The sequence below is a fragment of the Physella acuta genome, unplaced genomic scaffold, assembly GCF_028476545.2.
Source record: "Physella acuta isolate Inbredline_101_S28 unplaced genomic scaffold, ASM2847654v3 ptg000300l, whole genome shotgun sequence".
In the NCBI taxonomy this organism is placed as follows: Eukaryota; Metazoa; Mollusca; class Gastropoda; family Physidae; genus Physella; species Physella acuta.
Window position 1 is genome coordinate 98,095 of NW_026731819.1, and position 22,865 is coordinate 120,959.

Genomic DNA, 22,865 nt, shown 5'->3' on the forward strand with positions numbered 1-22,865 from the left:
AGTTCAATATGGTGTATGCAAGTCTTAATGCTTATTATTATTTCTATGGTACTTGATTTCTATGGGATGGTGTAGCTGGGTGGTAAAGTGCACAATAACTAACCTGAAAGTCTTGAGTTCGGATCAATATCTGGAGTCTACAGGATGTTCCTGTATTGGAATAGTACCTGCCGTGTGTTAGGGACAGTAAAGACAATTGGGCATAGAACTGATAACACTATCCTATTTATATGCCAAACAGGTGAACTGTACTTCATCTGTAATAGCAAAAAAGCAAACACTAAACTATTATTTGAAAAATGAGATAAGGCCTGCAAGCCTTAAGCTAATTCTGACTACTATGCCAAACTGGTAAATGTTAGAAATAAAAAACCCAGATATAGCTGTACTGCTGTACAAAATAATGAGAGTGTATTTGATTTTGGTGAGGAAAAGTTGATATATACACCTTAATGTGCATGTACAGGGTTAATGGATCGACTCTTCTAATGATGTACAGATTTCTCCAGTGGGAATATATATAACTATAACACATCTGATACAGTTCAAATTTCAATGTTTATTTAATATATGTACTATCAATCTTATTTCTAATCTTAAATCAGCTGTCCTACACATTATTCCTATTTTTTGACGGACCTTAACTTCCTATTACTTCCACCATTAACTCCTCAGCTATAACCTAGCTAATCTATTCTCCAAACTCCAACTCATTGACTATCTTCTAACAATATCTATGTCCAACTGCTTACTACACATTTCAATTATCAGTAGACTGTCAAACATGGCCAGTCAGTTTTTTCTTAATTAGTCAGGCAATTCTGTTTGTTTTGCTTGACCCATGTCACCTATGGTCTAATTGACCAACACTCTTCTTTCTTTGACCTATTTTTTAATATTGCCCAACCTGCATCATCACATAGATCAAATTTGATTTCCTTCCTCTCTAAAGAAAACCAACATGTATCACATAGATCAAATTTGATTTCCTTCCTCTCTAAAGAAAACCAACATGTATCACATAGATCAAATTTGATTTCCTTCCTCTCTAAAGAAAACCAACATGTATCACATAGATCAAATTTGATTTCCTTCCTCTCTAAAGAAAACCAACATTTATCACATAGATCAAACTTGATTTCCTTCCTCTCTGAAGAAAATGTATCACATAGATCAAACTTGATTTCCTTCCTCTCTAAAGAAAACCAACATGTATCACATAGATCAAATTTGATTTCCTTCCTCTCTAAAGAAAACCAACATGTATCACATAGATCAAATTTGATTTCCTTCCTCTCTAAAGAAAACCAACATGTATCACATAGATCAAACTTGATTTCCTTCCTCTCTAAAGAAAACCAACATGTATCACATAGATCAAACTTGATTTCCTTCCTCTCTGAAGAAAATGTATCACATAGATCAAACTTGATTTCCTTCCTCTCTAAAGAAAACCAACATGTATCACATAGATCAAACTTGATTTCCTTCCTCTCTGAAGAAAATGTATCACATAGATCAAACTTGATTTCCTTCCTCTCTAAAGAAAACCAACATGTATCACATAGATCAAACTTGATTTCCTTCCTCTCTGAAGAAAATGTATCACATAGATCAAACTTGATTTCCTTCCTCTCTAAAGAAAACCAACATGTATCATTTAGTCAAGACGAAACTTGTGAGTACAAAGGGATACACACTGGGTGCCAGAACAGGACCAAGATTGCTCAAAATTTATCAGGTAATTCCCATTTGGGTTATTATTTTTAGGTAGGTCTAATGTATTTTTTCAGGTAATTCCAATCATGTTTGTTTTGTTTCATATTTAGGCCATGTCTAATTCAAATTTCTAGTTTTGTTTCATGTTTACAACGTAACTCACATAATTTGGGTTTGGGTCATGTTGCAACTCAATTTAATTAATTGAACACAAAACTGTTTTGATCACAACCAAAGCCAGGAGTTCTGATTATTGCCACTTTGTATCGTCTTATGATTGCCACGTTGTATCATCTTATTGCCACTTTGTATCATCACATGCTTGTCACTTTGTATCATCATATGATTTTCCTTTTGTATCATCTTATAATTGCCACTTTGTACCATCTTATGATTGCCATTTTATATCATCATATGATTGCCACTTTATATCATCATATGATTGCCACATTGTATCATGTTATGATAGCCACTTTGTATCATGATTGCCACTTTGTATCATCCTATGATTGCCACTTAGTATCATCTTATGATAGCCACTTTATATCATGATTGCCAACACCATTCCTTGCTTTTGTTCTGGCTTCTAAAGTCTTAAGAAAGAGAGGGTGGGTGATGGCTGGGCTGGAGTTGGAAAATATTTAAAATAATGGATGGATAAAAAAGAATAAATATGATACTGAAAACTCCAACAGGAAAACAATATTTTTAAAAGCTTCATTTATCAGAGTGCTAAATAAAAAGTAATATATTTTTAATATTTGAAACAAAAAAAAAAGCTTCATGGGAAAAAACTTATGTTATAGATTTGCTAGTTATGTCCCTTTGAGCAGCTTTTAGCAGAATAAAGTCTAATAATGTTATTGATTTTATTATTTTTTCCCTCTCTAGGACAAAACGCCATCACCAGCTGAGTACCAGCAGCACACAACTGATCCTATTGTTGCTGAAAAGGATAAAAAGCCTTTCAAAGTCGGGGCAGAGAGGTTTCCTGTTTATAAAAGGGATTTAGTAGATGTAGTGCCGGGGTGAGTTAAAAAAAAAAATGTGCGTGTGAGACAAGAAAAGATAATCAACATGAATCTGAGTATTGATTTTTTTCCTGAAAACAAAGGCTAGAAAACTGCTTACCTCTTAATTCATAACATGTGAAATTGGTTGGTTTAATTACATTAGACTATATTGATAACGAAATCACTCATGTTTTCTGTTAACAGCAGAGTTTAATTAAATAAAAATAAATTGAAATCAACATGTCCAGATTTCATCAGCCCTGAGCAATTTAGTAAATTATTAAATTTTAACTGCATTGATTTAGCTATCCCTGAGTCTACATAGGTCAGATGGGTACCTAACTCATGTTAGAGAAAGTAAAGGCAGCTAGGCATAATGTTAACTACACTCTCCTTTCATATGTCAAGGTCACAGAAACAGGTGAACTCTACTTCACTTGCCACAGTGACTGTCAGGTTTTAAAGGGAATTTTACTTTTACTTTTATTATTTTCAATTTCAAACAGTAAGATTAAAAAGATAAAACCCATCTTTATTAAACCCAGTTCATGTTTTTTTCCAGAGCAGGAACCTATGAAGTGAACACACCAATCAACAGAAAAGTAGAATGGCACCAATCCTTTGGCAGTGCGCCAATCATGCTACCCACCATAACACATAAAAGCACCATAGAGAGAAACACAGATAAAGTGAGTGCCAGAATTTTTCCAAATTCCATGCTCATTTTAATTTAGCTTCAATAACTAATTAAATACTTTAAATACAATGCTTTGATAAAATACTTTAAATACAATGCTTTGATAATTTTTAAATCAACTTCAGTATTTGAACTGAAAATTATTATCTCTGGTATTATTCTCTGATATATTTGTGAAAGATTTGTCTGTGTATTTTTACCTCATTCAAGTAAGTTAGTATGATATACAGCAGCTATGTGCTGTGTTAATGCTAATGTGAAGATGATTAAGAACATGCAGTAACCATTGCATGTCAGATATGGCTACAGGACCCCCCCCCCGTTTTAATCCCCTGGAGCAATTACCCCCCACCCCCCTGGTTAATTACCCACTCCCCCCCATCCACCGATAGAATCCTGATTCTAACTCTAACCCTAGCCCTAACCCTAGACTAGACCAGACTCAAACCCTAGCTCTAACCCTAGCTGAACCTTAAGCTATGACCGGGGGGTAATGTCCTACTGGGCAGGGGGTAATTACTCCGGGGGGGGGGGGGGGAATTGATGGGGGGGGGGGGAATGCCCTGTTCCCATCAGATATAAAGGTAGAAGTTTTGTAATAAGAGACCAGTGTAGTTAGACAGGACCTGAGATCTCATCTTAAAACTGACTCTGTTTCTGTAGGTTATAGATGTTGAATAATTCCATAAGAATTATATGTTTAGTACCACAATAGTGTGGTCAAGTGGTAGAGCACATGACAATGAAACTGTTGAGTTGGGTTCCAGGGATTGTGTCAGTAGGATGTACCTGAGTCCACTCAGCTCTTATGGGTACCTGACTTGAGTTGGGGAAAACGAAGGTGCTTGGGTATAGTAATCACAACATTATCCTTTCATGTGCTGGTCAGGGAAACTTGTGAACTTCGTCTGAACTTTTCAACTACCAGTTCTGACATTGGAGACTACTTTTTTCATATAAATTTATTTGATGACTATTTTAGTTCATTCAGTGAGCAGAATTAATACATCAACAGCTGTCTGTTATGTGTCATAAATGAATGAAACTCAATTATATTATTATATGGTCTTTATGTGAATTATTCTTATATGAATGTAACAAATAGCCTGTATAAAAAAGTAATATTCACATTTAAAAAAAATAATTTTGCATCCAATTTTTCTTAAACCTGTGTTGCAGCTATACAGCACAAAAGAAGAAAGAAAATACCACAGAAAACTCGCATATCTGAAGCTCTACTACTAATTCATGCAAGCTGACACAATCAACTTAAAATCTGTTAGAGCAAGGAGAATATCATCAGAGTTAAAAATGTTAAAATTTGAAATCATTAAAACTTACATCCAAACATTTTGTATTTATTTTCATTGTATATTTTGTTGAACATTTTGAATTTCTATAACTATATTATCATGATTAAATTTTTTTTTGTTGCTGTGGAAATAATTTGTAACATATTTTACATGAGTAATAAATGATGTAGTTAAGATAATGTTTTTTTTTTATGTAATTAGAAAATGTATTTTGTACTCTTTGAACAAATCCCTTGCACTCTTCATTCTTCTGAATCAGTGAAACACAACTCTCATCAATTAGGAGATTAAAAAAAACTAACTTGTTTAAAAAAAAAAAGTATTTCCTGTTAACATTTGGCTTTGGAAATCTTTTCAGTAAATTCCTTGTAATTAAACACAGGATAGAGGGGTGAGATGCTGAAGGAATGGAACAATACATTAGAGATCTGGCACACACTTGGCACTGTAGCCAACAGGGTTTTCATTAAGCTTTGGCCCCTTGAAACAGGCCTGGTTGCAGATTAGAAAAAAATGTCTTTACACTAAGATGGCTTCATTAATTCTTTAAAAAGAAAGATCCATAAAAATTTAAATTTAATTATTTTTAGTAACACCCAGCAGTGACCTTGAAGGAGAAAAAGTCTTGGTGTTATGTCATTCTATGAAGTATTTCAGGTTATTATTAAGGGAGATAAGTCTTGGTGTTATGTCATTCTATGAAGTATTTCAAGTTATTATTAAGGGAGATAAGTCTTGGTGTGATGTCATTTTATGAAGTATTTGAAGTTATTATCATGGGAGATAAGTTTTGGTGTGATGTCATTGTATAAAGTATAAAGTTTTTATTAAGGGAGTTAAATCTTGTTGTGATGCCATTCTATGAAGTATTTCAAGTTATTATTGAGGGAGATAATCATTGGTGTAACCTCATGAGATTTAAAAAACAGTTCAATTATAGGCTTATATTTCCACAGGCTAAGAAAGTATTAAACTGCTAATATAGTGATTTGAAAACTAGAATTGCCTTAATTGAAAACTGTAATACTAAAGCGAACACACAACTGACGCTGTAAATTACGTGTCTGAGGCGAAAAAAAAAAGTGCCTTAACCAATTTGAAAAGTGGTTAAAATAACAGACATTTACTTTTATCAATGATGTTACAAAGTGGGGTATTGACCTTGGGGGGGGGGGGGTGGTCCCCTTTGATGTGCTACTGACCTTGTACACAAGACATATTTAACTAAGTCTCCACAAATGATATTCTTTTAGATGCTGCGGCTATTTTTCAATATATATATATATATATATATATATATATATATATATATATATATATATATATATATATATATATATATATATATATATATATATATGTGTGTGTGTGTGTGTGTGTGCGCATAGGCTACAGCCTTATATGGACATACTACATACTTAAAATGTCAGTGGAGGTGTAGAGCATGAACTCAACGATGAGAAAACTGATGTCAAGTAGACATTTGTTTTATCGAGTGTATTTTATTTGTTTATACCAGGGGTCTCCAAACTTTTCAGACCGAGGGCAGCATTAACTTTCAAATTTCAGTTCGGGGGCCAGTTTCTTCCAGGCATGCCTTTGATTTTTCTGGGCAAAGTTTCTCAGCCATCACTAATAAACTGTTTTCCCGTGGATAAAAAGATCTCCGCGGGCCGGATGAATGGACATCGCGGGCCGCATCCGGCCCGCGAGCCGTAGTTTGGAGACCCCTGATTTATACTGAAAAGTATTGTTTGTGAACAAGTAATACGTAATTTACTCAACTGTTCTACACAATTTAATGCTTAGTTTTACAGTATGTGAAATAAATGTGAAGCTGATAAATGTAATATGCAATGTTGTGCTTAGGAGTTTTAGATACTTGGCGTGGTATATTCAGATTTCCATTCCCATTTTATTTGTTACTTCCCTTTGAATAATCCCATTTTTAAACCCGATTTTTAAAAAAAAGAGTATCGACGTATTGTGTCTAGATCTATACAGTTAAAATATAAACAATGGTGGCAAACGAATTATTTGTTGTAAATTAAAATGGCATAGATCTATGTTTGTTAGTAGTGAATTAAATTTAACAAAATGCTTTGAAAGAGTTTGTGTACAATAACAAAATATACTTGCAGAGTTGGCGCTACATTAACACCGTTGAAATGGCGAAGAGGTGTGATGTGTTGGCCATGATATGCGGTCACCATGTAATCTAGTCACTCTGTGAGGTGGTCACTATGTGATATGATCACCATGTGATGTGGTCACCATAGGAACTTGTTACCAAATGATGTGTTCATCATGTGATTTGGTCACCTCCATCCACCGTTTTTATTTCCCACATGAAAACCATAAATTTTCCTTTTAATACATGATTTTCAAATAATGAATTACAAGAAATTTAGAAATTTCCAAATTTTTAAAAATAACCCTTTAAAGCCTGTATTGAAAATACTGAAAAATCACAAATTTAAAACAAATACCATATTGTTAATGTTAAACAATCTTATTTTTAAAACCCTAATACCGTCATACAAAACCCCCAGCTTACCCAGAGATCTTGTTTAAAATGATTTATTTTCTCAGCCTTGGTAAAAAGACTAAACACCATTTCAGGAAAAAAAAATCTTTTGTTGAGTTGTCCCCCTTCTCTCTACGTATGTTTCTCACCATAACCCATCCCGGGGGCATTTTTCTGACACAACCATCGATTTTTGGCGTCTGCTAAAGATGAAGTCGGGCGCGCATTCATTAAAATTCAAAGCATATTGTAAATTGGATCGCCTCCCTTTAAGAAGTTTCACTTCTGCTTCAACGGTCTCTGTAATCAAACCATTAAAAAGGGGGATAATCGACTGGAAACAAACTTGAAACAAATGGTTTCTGCTTTCAATCAACTTTCAAATTTATTCAGATTGAAATCTGGCCATGCAGTCGTGAGCACTTCCCCCACATCGCGCTCCTCGCGTGCCTGGGCGGCCCCAGGGTTCGCTTTATTGTGTTATATAATGATCCGAAAGACCCTCCTTCGCCCGGCCTTCCATTTCCCGCGATTTTATCGTTATATTAGAAGTCCTATGGCTTCGGAGTGGACGGCTTTGTGAATGGGATTTCTTCAAATCCTATCAAGCTAAATGAAGAATAGCTATTGCGCATGACGAATTCAGTTTCGAAAAGATTATTATTTGTTTTTATAGGGATGAAATAAGAAATGAAGAAAAAAAGGGGTCGCGGCCATTTTGTTACGCGTGGTTTCGCGAGGCGTGTAGTTGGCAGAATGGCCTTCGTCCAGCCGGTGAACTAAGAACAATTAGAGGGCAGCGCCCGTGTGATCCACATCCGGGGTGGGTGTTTTTAAAGTCTGGAGTTCTCGTGGGCACAGCAGACGTTTTCAATTTCCTGCATACGTCACGCTTGATCGGCACCAGTGCCTTCGTTTGATAAAATTTATGTTTTCTTCATTGCATCTACAACAAAAGTTCGTTCGACAAAATTTTTTTACAGAAATTTTCTATTTTTATTTTCACAAATAAATAAATAAACCTTCAGCTAAAACCGAAATTTAAAAAAAAATTACATTTGACCCCCCCCCCCCCCCCCCCCCCACCCCGTGCCATAGCCTCACTTCTTCACCCCAAGCTAGAAGATGGCAAATTCAACGGTCACTATGAGAAAACATTGATTAAATAATGACGTCACGTTACCTCAAGGCAGAAAGCCGATACGTTAAAAAGTCGAAAGATTAAAGGAAAGTTTAAAAAATATAACCTAGAAAGACAGCGGAAGTGAGAAGTTAGCAGTAAAAAAATCTATCGTTTCGTGTGGGAATGGCGTACGAGAAAAGGGCAGCCATGAGGTGTTGTTGATCTAGAAAATAATCCAGTCTGTTTTTTGTGTGTCAAGGAACCAGCCCTCATCGAAAGTGGCTGCTGGTCAGTTCTGGAAGTTTTAAGAAATAAACCAGATGGACATTCGCTTATAACCGAGGGACGTCGACAAATGAGGCCTATGCTGGAAATAATCTTATAATCACAAGCACGGAAATAATCGTATAATCAGAAGCACAGGGGAATGGCGCAGATCTCGCTTGACGGAGCTCTGCTCCCGCGCCGCTAATAAAACCAATTTGTTTGGTGTCTGCGCACGGACCTTCCATTGTTAAAGCTAACAACGAATGAGCTAAGGGTGAGAAACTCGTGATTATTCGAGGAATAACTACTGGAGTTATTACCCCTTGTTTTGCCCCACTACCCTTCGCCCCCTTTATTTTCATCCCATATTTTCTTTTATGATTGTCATAATCATTTTTTTCCCTTCATCGGCGCCTTTTTCATCATGTGACCGGATGTTGTCTCCTATTGACTATAAAGTTATTTCCCTTGCCACTGGATTTTACTCTTGCATATAGAGTAACTCGCTTCCTTTCCAATCAAGAAATAATATCATTTATTAAACAAGTAATGACACATGATCGAGTAGCCGCCCCTGAAATAATTTGGAGAAAAGCTCTGAAAATGTTATTGGTTTTTTTTTTTTTTTTTTGGAGATGAGGGATGGGGCTAAAAATGTTCGGAATGGAATTGAGTGGAATAGAAATAGAATATTGCCGAGAGTTCCCCCCCTCCCCTCCCCCCACTGTCCTGTATAACGTGCAATGCGAACCGCAACGCTTGGCATTCTTAGTTTGACGTCCAGCTTAGGGGGGCACTCATGAAAATAATTCAATAACCCCTGGGCCGCTGGTCAAACGATGTTATCTACGACGCCCCGACGTTTTTTTTCTCCCCCCCCCCCGCCCTCTCTTCTTCTCTTTGCTGTTTGACCGGGGGAACCCAATCCGATTTCAATCATTACCATAATGAAATTGACTCAAGGGCGAGGGGGACATGATTGGCAGTGGGGCTTAGGGGCGCCCCAAAAGTGTTATAAGGTTTTACTGGAGTGTACCCAGATGTAACTCTTTTTTTTTTTACCTCGGCTCTCGCCTCTCGCTCGTCATTCCTCGGGAGATGGCTATTTATCATTAGGATCATGTGATAGGCTGTGTGCCAGCCACCACGCGCTGCAAATCAACGGGAACAATCGGGGCGGACGCACGCGCATGCGCACTGCTTACATGATTATTGCCACGTCATATCCCATTGTCTCTGTCACAGATGTCAGGTTTTTGAAATGCCAGCGATACCTGGGAGCTCACAGCGAATGAATAATGCAAACATGTGGGGTGTTTTTTTTTTTTTTTTTTTTTTTTTTTTTTTTTTTTTTTGGCGATGGCCAATCAAATCAAATTGTTGTAAGTTGCAAAAGAACCTTTCCCCACCCGAAAAAAAAAGATAACAACCCCGAAAAAAAAAAAAAAAAAAAAAAAAAATCACACCCTCTGCCCCCAAATAACAACAAAGACAAAACACTCTGAAACGACGAAATAATTCACAAAACAGATTTTTTTTTTTACATTTGTGACACAAGATCTATATAGATTTAAATATATTTATTTTAAAAAAAATGTATGCAATGTTCCTTTCACATACCATATACCTTATCATTAATATAATCTCGCTTCTAAACCTGTCGTAATGCGATAAAAATAGACGCATTTTAATAACGAGAGTTATCCTATCTTATTATCGCCCCTGCCCTCCCCCGCCCTTGCTAAATCCTCTATTTATTTATTTTTTAACTACTAGATGATCAAGCGGCATATTTTTTTTTATTGCTTGATAATAGAAGCTACGAGATTAAATATTCGCTTGATGTATCGCAAGGGAAATCTTAAGATGAGAAATCATGGAAAATGAAATGGAAATATTAGAATATTGCCAGGGCTCCAACTTTCAATATCTTTAGTGCCCTTGTTTTTTTTATTTTTTAGCGGCATCTGCATGGAGTTCTCTTCCCTGATTCGCTTAATGCATTTTGTAGGGTAAATTATAAAAAAGGGATTTAGAGCCGATTGGTAGAATTTCTGCGGGATTGGACCAACGAATATTTCTATTAAATAAGACAAAAAAAATAGAACAAGATGCGCTCGTGTAATGTTATTTCTTATCAGCGTTTTGTATTTAAATATCAATTTATTTGCAAATGTGAGTTTAAGGATTTTATTACCGGCTTAATTCTGGGGCGTGTTTGCGTGAAGGAGATTGACAGACGCGATGTGGGGTCTGATTGCGAGGCCATGAATTGTGTATTTGGGTTTTGTTGTCTCCCATAGATTGTCCGTAATCATTTTTTTTTCAATGTCGATATTTCATTTAGTTTGACCAGGGCGTCCTGCATGCGTAGCACCGACCCACCCACTGGCCAGTGGCTGCAACATTTATCTGGACACCCCGGCCATCATAAATATGGCGCATTGTTTTTGAAAAAATCTGGTAAACTACAATACGAAACTTAATAGCGATAGTAATACGTTTTTATATAGGCATACAGCTAGGCTATATAAATACTTTCCTGCTTAAAAAAAAGCCATATTAGAATTAAAACCTAGTATCACACATCACAACACATATTTCCTACAATAGCAGTGGCGTAGCTACCGTAAAGCTAGCGTAATAGGGGCCCTTTTTTCGAAAGTTTTAGGGGGGGGGGGGGGGTGTGTGCAAATCGAAAGTCTGAGGGGGGGGGGTGCAAATCGAAAGTTTGTCCTCGGTCGCCGGGAAGGGTCGCTACGCCTCTAACACTTTTTGCATAGGTGCCCAAAAATCGTAGCTACGCCACTGTACAATAGCCTATAATCTTTAACACACGTGGACAATTACTATATTATGTATAGCCTGTAAGAATCAACCTGATACCCACGTAGACAGTAGTCCGAAACAGCTTTAATAAACTAGGTTATGTGTCCCTTAACTCCTGATTCTGAAAGCAAGCGTTCATTTGCCAGATTTTTTAAGGCCATGTCATTGTCATTGCACGACATATACAGCCATTTTGGCAATGGCGACAAATTTTAATGAATATAGTCGCTTCTACTTAGATCTATTAGTAGAGAGCTATTTATAATTTATTTTCCATTTAAATCAAATTAAGGCCCACATACTTGAATTCTACTATACAAGTGTTCATACCTATATATTCATCCCTGAAAGTTTAATGCAAAGATACATACTTCAATTCAGGTTTTTTTTTAAAACCCCTTCAATTGAATTAGTTTAATCTTGATATAACTAAGAGAATTAAAAAAAAAATTATTGCAGGTCTATATTGTCAATAAACCTAATTATTCTAATTATTCTGTATCCTTTATGAAATAAAAGACTGCTGTAAAAATGTTTTTAGGAGATTGAGGGATGGTTTGTCAAAATGATCTATGCATTATTATATCCATTAGTTCATGGTGAATTCACAGACACCAGCATATAAGAAAACAAATAATCTTTTGTTTCAATTTAAAATTTTGAGTTTTTAATTTCAAAACCACTGTACAATGTTTATCATACTGAATGGCATAGAATGGAAAATGAATGAAAAACAGACAGAACAATTATAAGAAAAATCAACCTAGCTCACTCAGACCATGAATTAGAAGTCATACAAAAATTGGCATACACAAAAACTATTGGCAACCATGAGTATAAATTCACATTGTTTTAGAACAGAAAAAAAACTAATTAGCACAAGCTATACAGAAATTACTAATGTTTATTTGACAAGTAAAATTTACTAAAATTAAAGCAATTTTTTTTTCACTAAGGAATGCTTAGTTTGAAAATGGTTCAACAAACAAAATGAAACGACAAAATGAAATAATTTTAAAAAATCTGCGTCTCTCTTTAGTGTTTACAAAAATTATAACATTTACTGTTAAAGTATAGAAATGTGGCCTGTCTAAGTGTTAATAGGAAATTTATTATCTTACAATAACTTTCATCTTGAAAGATTAAGTGTTAAAATTATACTTGAAGATTATCTTACAGGGGGGAGGTCTGTACCCTACTGAATCACATCTACTGCTCCCATATAGAAATATATAGTTCAACCAGTGTCTGCCTCAGTGGTTCTAAACTTGTTTGGAGGTACTGAACCCCACCAGTTTCATAATTAATAACCCTTGTTAATGTTTCTATCATCCACATTGACTAAATCAGATTGTGAATTATCTGAGTGGGTGTGTCTTGGCATCCACCAAACCCCTGAGACTGACTCTCCAAGCCCCTGGGGCTCAATAGAACCCTGGCTAAGAATCCCCGGTTTAGACATGGTCCTCAATGGAGAATATGATGTATGTTCCTTCAATACTAAACAACTGAGAATTATCTATCCAAGATGTGGGTTAGAATATTGAAAGATGTTTGCTAAAGGAATACTAGATTCTAAAAACTTACAAAAGGAAAAATTACAAAATTAAATTGTAACAAAAAATTATTCATTAAAGCTGCATATTGAAATTCAAATGTTTATAAAAGATTATAAGTTTTTTTTCACTTTTACTTTTCTGTAAAGCAACTAAAATTCAGGGAACTATATTCAAATTTAAATGAATGAATTTTCTTTCCCTAACTAAAATTGTTTAAAAAACGTAACTCAGTGTTTATGTAAAATAACAAAACAAATATTCTTGGAATTTCTTGATCCGTGACTAGCAGGTTAAAAACTAAAATATGTTAAAATAATTAATTTAAAGAAAAAAATATTTCAAAACCAATAACCAAAAAATCAACCACAAACTTACACTTATTATATTTATTATTTACATTGGAAATAAATCTATTTATACAGTCTGTTCAAAATTTGTACTAGCAATAATGAACATTTTAACCACATTCATTTATTATCATATTGTGAACAGTAAAATATTTAAAGTGAATAAAATAATTTATGAAAAACAAAAAAAAAACAATTTTATTATCATTTTAATAAAATATAAACTTAGGCCTACAACTCTTAAGATATATTATACAAAATATAAAAAAAACAAAAACAAGAACAATAAGAGACAGTAGAAGAAAAAAATTTAAAGCATGAAATATATACATCTCAAATCACACTAGAAATTACATTTTTAAAATTTATTTGTGAAGGCTGCATATACCATCAGATAATAGGACTCTAAATTTTACATGCGTTTTTTTCAATCTTTTTTTCACATCATTCAGACCGAGTTCAATGACTTAGATATTTTAGATTCCCTACACATCAACATGACTAGTTTTCTGACCACACAATAGGATGTTTGGCCCATCTCACATTGACTGTCAATGATGCATTAGTTAATATCACAAATCACAAGCAAAAAACATTTGAAAATTATTATAAGCTTCAAGAACCGGGTAGCAATTGGGGGAAAAATAATAATACACTTCTATGAGCAATGGCTATATGACTAGCAGTTTATAGCATATAAACTTACAGTGCATTATTCCAAAACATACAATTTCTCTATCACACTTTATATTTTAAAAGAATTTGGTGCAGACTAAAGAAATTTATTGTAAAGCTAATTTATCCAGAAGATTCATAAAACTATGGCTATGGCCTGCTTCAGTATTAACTGTACATAGAAATCTATTAGGTTTACATCTTTTTAAAGAGGAAATAATTCCTTTGTGACTTATGAATTAAAACCACTAAATTATTGAGTGGGTGTATTCTTTTAGTAAACCGTATTGAGTTTAGTTTTTAAAACATCTACTTTATTACTAAAGTTAAAATGTATGAATACATACCTATTAATAGGTTTAGAGAGATTATTCAACTGAATGTGTAGCAATTTTTCACATCATTAAATCTAGACAATGTCAACACATGAAAATAGGTGAGCTTTCTTCAAATACAAAGGGAGTGTAACACAACAACAACAATGCACTAGTTCTCTTTAGGTATTGAACACATCTGCAGTAAACTTCAAGCCCTTTGAATTTTTTTTTTTTTTTGAGGTTAGTGGCTTTCAAGACAACATAGCATATTTTAATTAGTGAGTTTTTTTTTAAAGAACTTTTTAGATAAAGTAATGTAGAGACATTTGATAGGGTTTCACTCAGGTTTCTGAAGAGCAGGCGTACATGTGATTAGGAGATGTAACACTGCATGGTATGTTGTCCTAAGGAGCATTATAAAGTAAAGTCTGTAAGCCTTGAAAGTAGATCACACAAAGAGAAATTTGCAAACAACAAAACTAGCAGGATGAATAAAACTGTTTCTATGTTTACTAGTGTTTATCATATATGGCAAATAAAACCAGTATTTTTTTTATAAATGAACTGATTAAGAGCTAAACATGAGCCTTTAATCCGATAACTATTTCTATTTAATTCAATTACTAATTTGTGGCAAATACAAGCAGTATTTCTACATAAATAATCTTAATTAAATCTGAACATGAACAGTTGGCTTGCAACTTATGAATGTCTAAAAGAATACTGAAATCAAATTGATTAAGGCAGAGTTTTTTCACTCCCACATTCCAAGCCAATGTTGATACAAACATCAGGAAAGTTTCAAGGAAAATAAAAGTTCTCTCTGACATTGTTGTGATGTTTCACATCATGTTTACTAATGTAAACATCTTGTGACAGGAAATTAGTGCAACAGCTGACATTAATCCTGACTTACGTATCACATAGACCTCGTATCATGTGGACACTACAATTTGTATTACATTTGTACTACAGAGAGCTCTACATTTTGTATTACAATTGTATCACTGCGGATGATATTGTAAGACGAATCACTGCGGATGATATCGTAAGACGAATCACAAACGCAAAATCTGTTACGCATGAAACTGACACACCCATTTCACACACTGTTTATTTTGTGAGCACAATACTTTACAGCATAAACACACAATGTATTTTAAAAACAAAAAATTTAATACATACAGTTTTCCAAAACCATCTTAACAATAACATTAATTTCAAATGCAAATTAAAAAATTAAAGTGAAGTTAAGAACATTTGAAATCACTTATATTGAATTCAAATTTTAAAAGCAATACATGTATTTTTTTTTAATGTCATTATTGACTTTATTGAGTCTCTCAAACAAACCCTCATTAATGTTGCCTTTAACCAGAATATATATATAGAAAAAAAATGTAAGGACAAAATAAATAGCAAAACTTGATAGAATACAAAGGGTTTTAAAACACTTTTATAGTGCTGAGTTAAGTGCTTGACTAGTCAGTCAAAAAATTATTTTTTCATAGTTCCTTACACTTTTTGCCCTAATGCTTTATGTACCCCCAATGTTTTTTTCCCCCTTACTTAACAATGGACGAATGAACGGATTGTCATAACGAGCTCGGGGACGGACTCCCATATCCGCTGGACACGTCATCACTTAAGCTCTGTGTTTGTCGTTTAATCTGGGTCAGGGCGTTGTAGCCGCTGTACCCGTAATGTCCCATGCCCCCACCCCCCACGTTCCCACCTCCGCCTCCAGGTGCACCGTTTGGTCCGTTGCAGCCGTTTGAAAGTCCGTTTGGTATGCCGGAGTGGCTCATGTTGCTGCCTAGGTTTGCAAACATCATGCGTTCTTCATAGTCAAATTCACACAAGATTTTGTTGTCGGCCAAGTAGAACCTGTCTCCAACACAAAACCTTCAAGGGGAGGAACAAGAAAAGAACTTTTAGTTTGCTTTAGGGAATCTGCATACACTATTTAAATGTTTAGTTTCTTTTAGGGAATCGGCAGTACAGCATTTAAATTTTAGTTTTGTTTTTTAATTAATTCTGCAATATGGCATTTAAATATTTATATTTTTAATTGTTTCTGCAATATGGCATTTAAATGATTAGATTTTTAAATTGATTCTACAATACCACATTTAAATTTTTAGTTTTTTTTTTACTGATACTGCAATACAGTATTTAAAAAAAGCCTCCTAGTATTGGTATTAGGACATATATATTTCTTAAGTAATGAGAATCGATATAAAATTTCAAAGAGGTTGATAGTTTTTTTGTTGTTATTTTAACAAAATGTATCTTTTTTCAAAAATTTGAATGAAACAACCCATAATATTTATCTTGAAATTTTTATAAGAGTATATTAATCTTTGCAGAAATATCTTTTCCTTTTTGTGTGTCTAACAAACCTAGGTAATCAGTTGTTGATATTTGTAGAGAGATGAAATAAGATCTTGGAATTTTTTCCCAAAAGTTAAATATTTCTTTGTCTAGCAGACTTTTCATTTAGTATTAGCAGACAAGTGTGATTAAAAAACCAATTAATAGGTTTATTTTTAATTCAATAGAGAAATAAAAAAATTAATTAAGCTAAGCATCAATAAGTTTCAAAATTTGAAATTTACAGAAAAAAAAATATTTACAGTAAAATAATGCAGAGAAGGTATAGCTAAATAGATTTGAGTGTCTAATTAAACTATTAATGTTGCTAATTATCTGCTCGCATAAGTAGCTCACCTGTGCATACACTGTTGGCAGGCAAAACACTCTAAGTGGTAGACGTTGTTTTTGGCCCTCATCACCATCTCAAATGCTGGGATCATTTTCTTACAGGCTGCACAGTAGCCTGTGGTGCCAAATAACCTGCGGACAAATATCTGTGTCATTATACTGACCAATAGTGGCGTAGGTATAAATATCTGTCTAATTATACTGGCAATAGTGGCATAGGTATAAATATCTGTCATTATACTGGCCAATAGTGGTGTAGGTATAAATATCTGTCTAATTATACTGGCAATAGTGGCATAGGTATAAATATCTGTGTCGTTATACTGGCCAATAGTGGCGTAGGTATAAATATCTGTGTCATTAAACTGGCCAATAGTGGCATAGGTAGAAATATCTGTCTAATTATACTGGCCAATAGTGGCATAGGTATAAATATCTGTGTCATTTAACTGGGCAATAGTGGCACTGGTACAAATATCTGTGTAATTATACTGGCAAATAGTGGCATAGGTATAAATATCTGTGTAATTATACAGACTAGTAATGTGGGTACACATATCTGAGTGACTATAGAGGCCAAAAGTGGAACGTGGGCAAATATCTGTGTGATTATACAGGCTAAAAGTTTCCTAGCAATGGAGAAGGAGATTGCTGGTCCATCCTAGGCTAAAGAGTGGCATCAATGAGCAGCTTGGGTGGGTGGGGCACATATGTAACAGTTTGTTGATACTGTGATAACTTCAGCACATAATAAATACAACTTGTTGATACAGGTGAAAACCAAGTCCACAGCATGCAAAAACAAACTGCAAGTTAATCAGCACCCTAGTGTTTTAACAGTGGTATATCCATTGGGGTATCTGGGAATTTTAATCATTTCATCTAATAAACATATTCTATCAGTACTCACATCGTTCAATACTAGCAATACACTAGTGAGTGCTGCAAATTCTACAAAAATAGCCCCTACTTTATGGTGGAGTAGTGCTACCAATTGACCAGTCTTTTGGCTAGCTAAAGCATTGTCTTTGGTAAGTTAGTGTTAAATACTGAGCAGTCCGTGGGTGGATGCTGATGAACATTGACAAATCTTTGGCAAGTAACCAAGTATGGACCAATCCTGCTCTGGCTAAAAGGTAACTTTTTGAACATGAGTGAAGTAGAGTTCACCTGTTTCAGTCACCTCGGCATATGAAGGGTTAGTGTGGTCAGCACTATGCCCAGCTGCCTTTACTTTCCTTAATGTCAACCAGGTACCTATCATAGCTGAGTGTACTCTGGGACATTCTGCGAACATGAACCCTGGTTATGAACTCAAGACTTTCAATTTAGCAGTCGTATGCTCTACCGTCCAACCATACCTTCCCATTTGTTCTGGCTAGTGGTCTACTAAACAGTGAGCAGTCCTTGGTTGGCTAGTACTCACCTCAGATAATCCCTCCGACATAAAAGGAGATTTGCCTTGTTGAAGAGTGTGGAGCCCACCTCCCCCAGCCTGCAGTCACAGCATGAGCACTTGAGGCAATCTTCATGCCAGTACTGGTCCATGGCCTGGGGAACAGTACATAGAACAGTTACATCATAGTCCACAGAGAGATTATCACAACCTTAATTCTTTAGTCCATAGAGCTATTGTTACAACCTTAATTCTATTGTCTACAGAGCTATTTTCACAACCTTAATTCTATTATAGTCTATAGTCCACAGAGTTATTGTCACAACTTTAATTCTATAGTCCACAGAGTAGATATGAAGCTGTATTTATGCCATGGTCAAGGTGAGTATTGGTGATGAAGAAGTAGATAAAGGTGAGTATAGGTACAGACAGGTAAACGTTTGTGAGGATGCAGGTAGAAGTTGATTTGACACAACTATAGACAGAGCCAAACGCGAATAACACAGGTACAGATGTCATCGAGAGGTAAAGATCTCACCTTTAGAAAAAACCTGTCAGTGATTGGTTTCTTGCATGACATACACTCCTGGTGTTTGGCATGTTTGACCACACCTGGGCTCATCTCTGCCCCGGACATTGGAACAGGACCTGGGGAGTAAAGGTAAAGGTAAGTGCTACATAGTTACTTATGTAGTGGGGAGTATGTTACATTGGAACAGGACCTAGAGAGTAAAGGTAAAGGTCTGGTTAGTAAAGGTAAACAAAGGTCATTGCTACATAGTTACTTGTGTAGTGGGGTGTATGTTACATTGGAACAGGACCTGCTGAGTAAAGGTAAACAAAGGTCAGTGCTACATAGTTGTAGAGTGGGGTTTATGTTACATTGGAACAGGACCTGGTGAGTAAAGGTAAACAGGTGAGTGCGACATAGTTACTTGTATAGTGGGGTGTATGTTACATTGGAGCAGGACCTGGTGAGTAAAGGTAAACAAAGGTAAGTGCTGCATAGTTACTTGTATAGTGAGGTGTATGTTACATTGGAACAGGACCTGGTGAGTAAAGGTAAAGGTAAGTGCTACATAGTTACTTATGTAGTGGGGAGTATGTTACATTGGAACAGGAACAAGAGAGTAAAGGTAAACAAAGGTCATTGCTACATAGTTACTTGTATAGTGGGGTGTATGTTACAATGGAACAGGACCTAGAGAGTAAAGGTAAAGGTAAATGCTTCACAGTTACCTGTATAGTTGTGTGTAAGTTACATTTTCTTTGGGATCGGACTTTTGTCTCGATACATGACGCGGGGATGGTGTGTGGGGGGAGGGGGAAATTGGGCTAAGAAAGTTAAGCGTCACACGTTTTACATTTAAAAAAAAAATCCCTTTAGATTTTTAATGCAGAAAATCTGTCCAAAAAATTGTTCCCGTCCCGTGGCGGCTGTTGTCAGGACAATACTATAGAAAACACGGCCAAAAAAAAAATTACCCGCTAGCTGGGGCGCACAAGGGCGAGCGCCGCTTTAGTTTACGGTGAGGACCGAAGGGCCTGGAGATTAGTGGCGGGATAAGCCACGCTCTTGTTTATTGTCTGAGGCACGTGAGCCCGTCGTCTGCTCCAAGTCACAGCTTGGGGTTTACGCGGATTCAATAACAACGGTAGGACCAACAATAAACACGGCGCATAGTACCTCAGTGTTCTCAAACTGCGCTTTAGGGTTCTCAAACTGCGTGCTCGGTTCTCAAAAAGTGCTGTTCTAAAAAAGTGCGGCTCACAAAAAGTGCGGTTCCCAAAAAATGCGGTTCCCAAAGTGTGCGGTTCTCAAAGTGTGCAGTTCCCAAAGTGTGCGGTTCTCAAAGTGTGTGGTTCTCAAAGTGTGGGGTTCCCAAAGTGTGAGGTTCCCAAAATGACAGTTCCCAAACTGCGAGGTTCCCCCAAGCGACCAAGTCTAGGTGTCGAGAGATGATCTGCAATGATTTCTCGCTGGCCCAACTGCCCATTACAATTTCATTAAGTAGTCACCGGTGGTCAGCGGGAGTACATCCCGTGGCGAGCCACAATCGATTATAAAAATAGACGCGGACACTAGACTTTTTTTTTGGCAATGTAGAGTACGGGGGGGGGGGGGGGGGAAGAGGTTTTCTTCGATACGATATGAGAGATATGTCAAAACACTCCCATGCTGCCAATAAGTATCTACGTGTAGAATACTGGGTGTTAAGTGTACATTAAGTATACTGGGTGTTAAGTGTACATTAAGTATACTGGTGATGTTCTGTGTACATTTAGTATACTGGGGATGTTTAGTGTACACTAAATATAATGGTGATGTTTAGTGTACATTAAATATAATGGGGATGTTTAGTGTACATTAAATATAATGGGGATGTTTAGTGTACATTTTAGTATACTGGGGTGTTTAGTGTACATTAGACTGGAAATGTTTAATGTTTATTACTGTGAATATTTTCATACGCAGGGCTTTCAGTTCTAGATTAAAGTACTTCAAAACGATTATTTATTATAATCATTTTTAGTTGAAAGTATGGTCAGGGCGAGTTGCATACAGGGTTGTGTCAGGTAGGTGATGTAGTGGGCTACGAACAGGGGAGGGTAAAGTCAGGTCTCTGTACAATGTGCAGGTAGTAGAACTTATACCAGTCCCAATGCTAATGTCACTCAACAGATGCATTGGGGAGTCACAGGTGCTGAGGGGGGGGGGGGGGGGGGGAAGCGAGTCACAGGTGCTGGGGAAGAGAGTCACAGGTTTGGGGTGGGGGGTTGGGCGAGAGTCACAGATTCTGTATGTGGTAGTCACAATAGTTGTAGGTGCGCGTCACATTCGCTGTATTCGAGTGTCACATCAACTGCTTACGAGTCAACTTACAAAGGTCAGTATTACATAGTTACTTGTATAGTGGGGTTTATGCAATGAAATAGTTACTGAGTCAGTCACAGCCCGATTTTAATTATAACTGGTAATTTAAAAAACATGAAACATCCTCATTTCTTTTTCATTTGCAAATGTCACGAATCCACAAACAAGACTACAAACTTTCTCACATGAACTTACAACAAATACAATTTTGTTAAACTTTGGCATATGTTAAGTCAAGAGATCCAGAAATCACCTGCAATTAATGACTTAATTTCATTGATTTCAGTCCTTGCATTTGCACACTTCCGGTAACTTTACTTTCTTTTTCAATGTGAAGGAGGGGAGGGGGGTAGATTTAAGTATTATTGTGTAAAACAAACATTTTCCAAAGAAACGAAACAAAGCTTAAATCATCGCAGGGGTGTAGCGTAGTTGACCGAAGGCAGAGAGTAAATAAAATGTATGTTTCCCCAGACATCGGAATGTGATACTCGGCAAAAAGATGCTATTTAAACACACTTTCATGTAACTCTAAACGATTAGAAGATTGTTATCTCCCCTTAATCGTGAAAGCTGAAAGACCGGAGAGTAGAAGAAACGAAACAAAATACATTTTTTTAAACTCCTCAAGCAGAGAAGAGAGGAATGGATACAGTTTAAACAAGGAAAAACAGAGAAGCGTAAGAGATGAATTAAAAGCAGAGAGCTAATCTTTGAACTTGTTTCGTTAGAAAAACAAAAGTCGAATTAGATTTTCGTTTCGTTTAAGTACTTCAATAGGAAGTGACAAACATGATTAGGGTTTTTAAAAGGCACGCTGCAATTTTAATTAGTTGAGTATATGCTCAGGATCATGAGTAGACGGAACTAAAAAGCTGGATAGTTATTTTAAATTATTTATTGCTGTAAATAAAATACGTATGTTAATAATGGGTATAAATAGAATAGGGCCTATGTACGTAAAATAGCCAACTAAATAATGTTTAAAAAAAAAATAAAACTAACGAAGGTAGATCTATAATATGGATCTATTTAAAATAAAGTAAAATACGTAATAAATAAATTAAAAGTTGGTTTTAATGGTGTAATACGGGTTGATGCATATAAAATGTATTTAAACTGTTAAAAATAAACACGTCGCAGCCGACAAACCCACTGTTATCAAGAGCGGTAATGCAATTTTTTTTAATCAAGGGAGGTAAACACGCGTAGATTTCTATGTCTGTGAAATATCTTCCACCCATTGGAGTGAAAACAAGAGCAGATAAGATGTCTGTGTGTTTTTAAATACCGTTAAAGTCATTACGATGGGAGGCGCTGATGTCGCGTCACGCGCAAGACAATGTCTTTTTGTTTGGGGAAATATTCACAAACAAACAAAGCGCTCTCCAGTTGCGGGACCCGCCCGATTATCTCCCTGGATCTTGATCAAGATAATCGAATAGACATCTCGCGCCTAGAAAAAGTTGAAATTTAATTTCTAA

At 35.7% G+C, this 22,865-nt stretch overlaps 2 protein-coding genes across 5 annotated transcripts in view; one reads left to right on the forward strand and one right to left on the reverse strand.

Moving 5' to 3' along the window:
* Positions 1–4,778, forward strand: part of LOC131939907 (protein pitchfork-like) — a 6,314-nt gene extending 1,536 nt beyond the window's left edge. Inside the window, exons 3-6 of the mRNA XM_059298445.1 lie at positions 1,643–1,741; positions 2,611–2,747; positions 3,295–3,421; positions 4,609–4,778. Of these exons, the coding sequence (XP_059154428.1) occupies positions 1,643–1,741; positions 2,611–2,747; positions 3,295–3,421; positions 4,609–4,674 (429 nt within the window). The 3' untranslated portion in view covers positions 4,675–4,778. The remainder of the gene's footprint in view (positions 1–1,642; positions 1,742–2,610; positions 2,748–3,294; positions 3,422–4,608) is intronic.
* A 7,366-nt stretch (positions 4,779–12,144) lies between these two features.
* Positions 12,145–22,865, reverse strand: part of LOC131939894 (LIM domain only protein 3) — a 156,519-nt gene continuing 145,798 nt past the window's right edge. For all 4 annotated transcript variants that reach the window (XM_059298426.1, XM_059298428.1, XM_059298427.1 and 1 more), the window contains 4 exons: positions 19,045–19,154; positions 18,537–18,661; positions 17,117–17,242; positions 12,145–16,291 (listed from right to left, as the gene is read on the reverse strand). In XM_059298426.1, the coding sequence (XP_059154409.1) occupies positions 15,982–16,291; positions 17,117–17,242; positions 18,537–18,661; positions 19,045–19,154 (671 nt within the window). In that variant the 3' untranslated portion in view covers positions 12,145–15,981. The remainder of the gene's footprint in view (positions 16,292–17,116; positions 17,243–18,536; positions 18,662–19,044; positions 19,155–22,865) is intronic.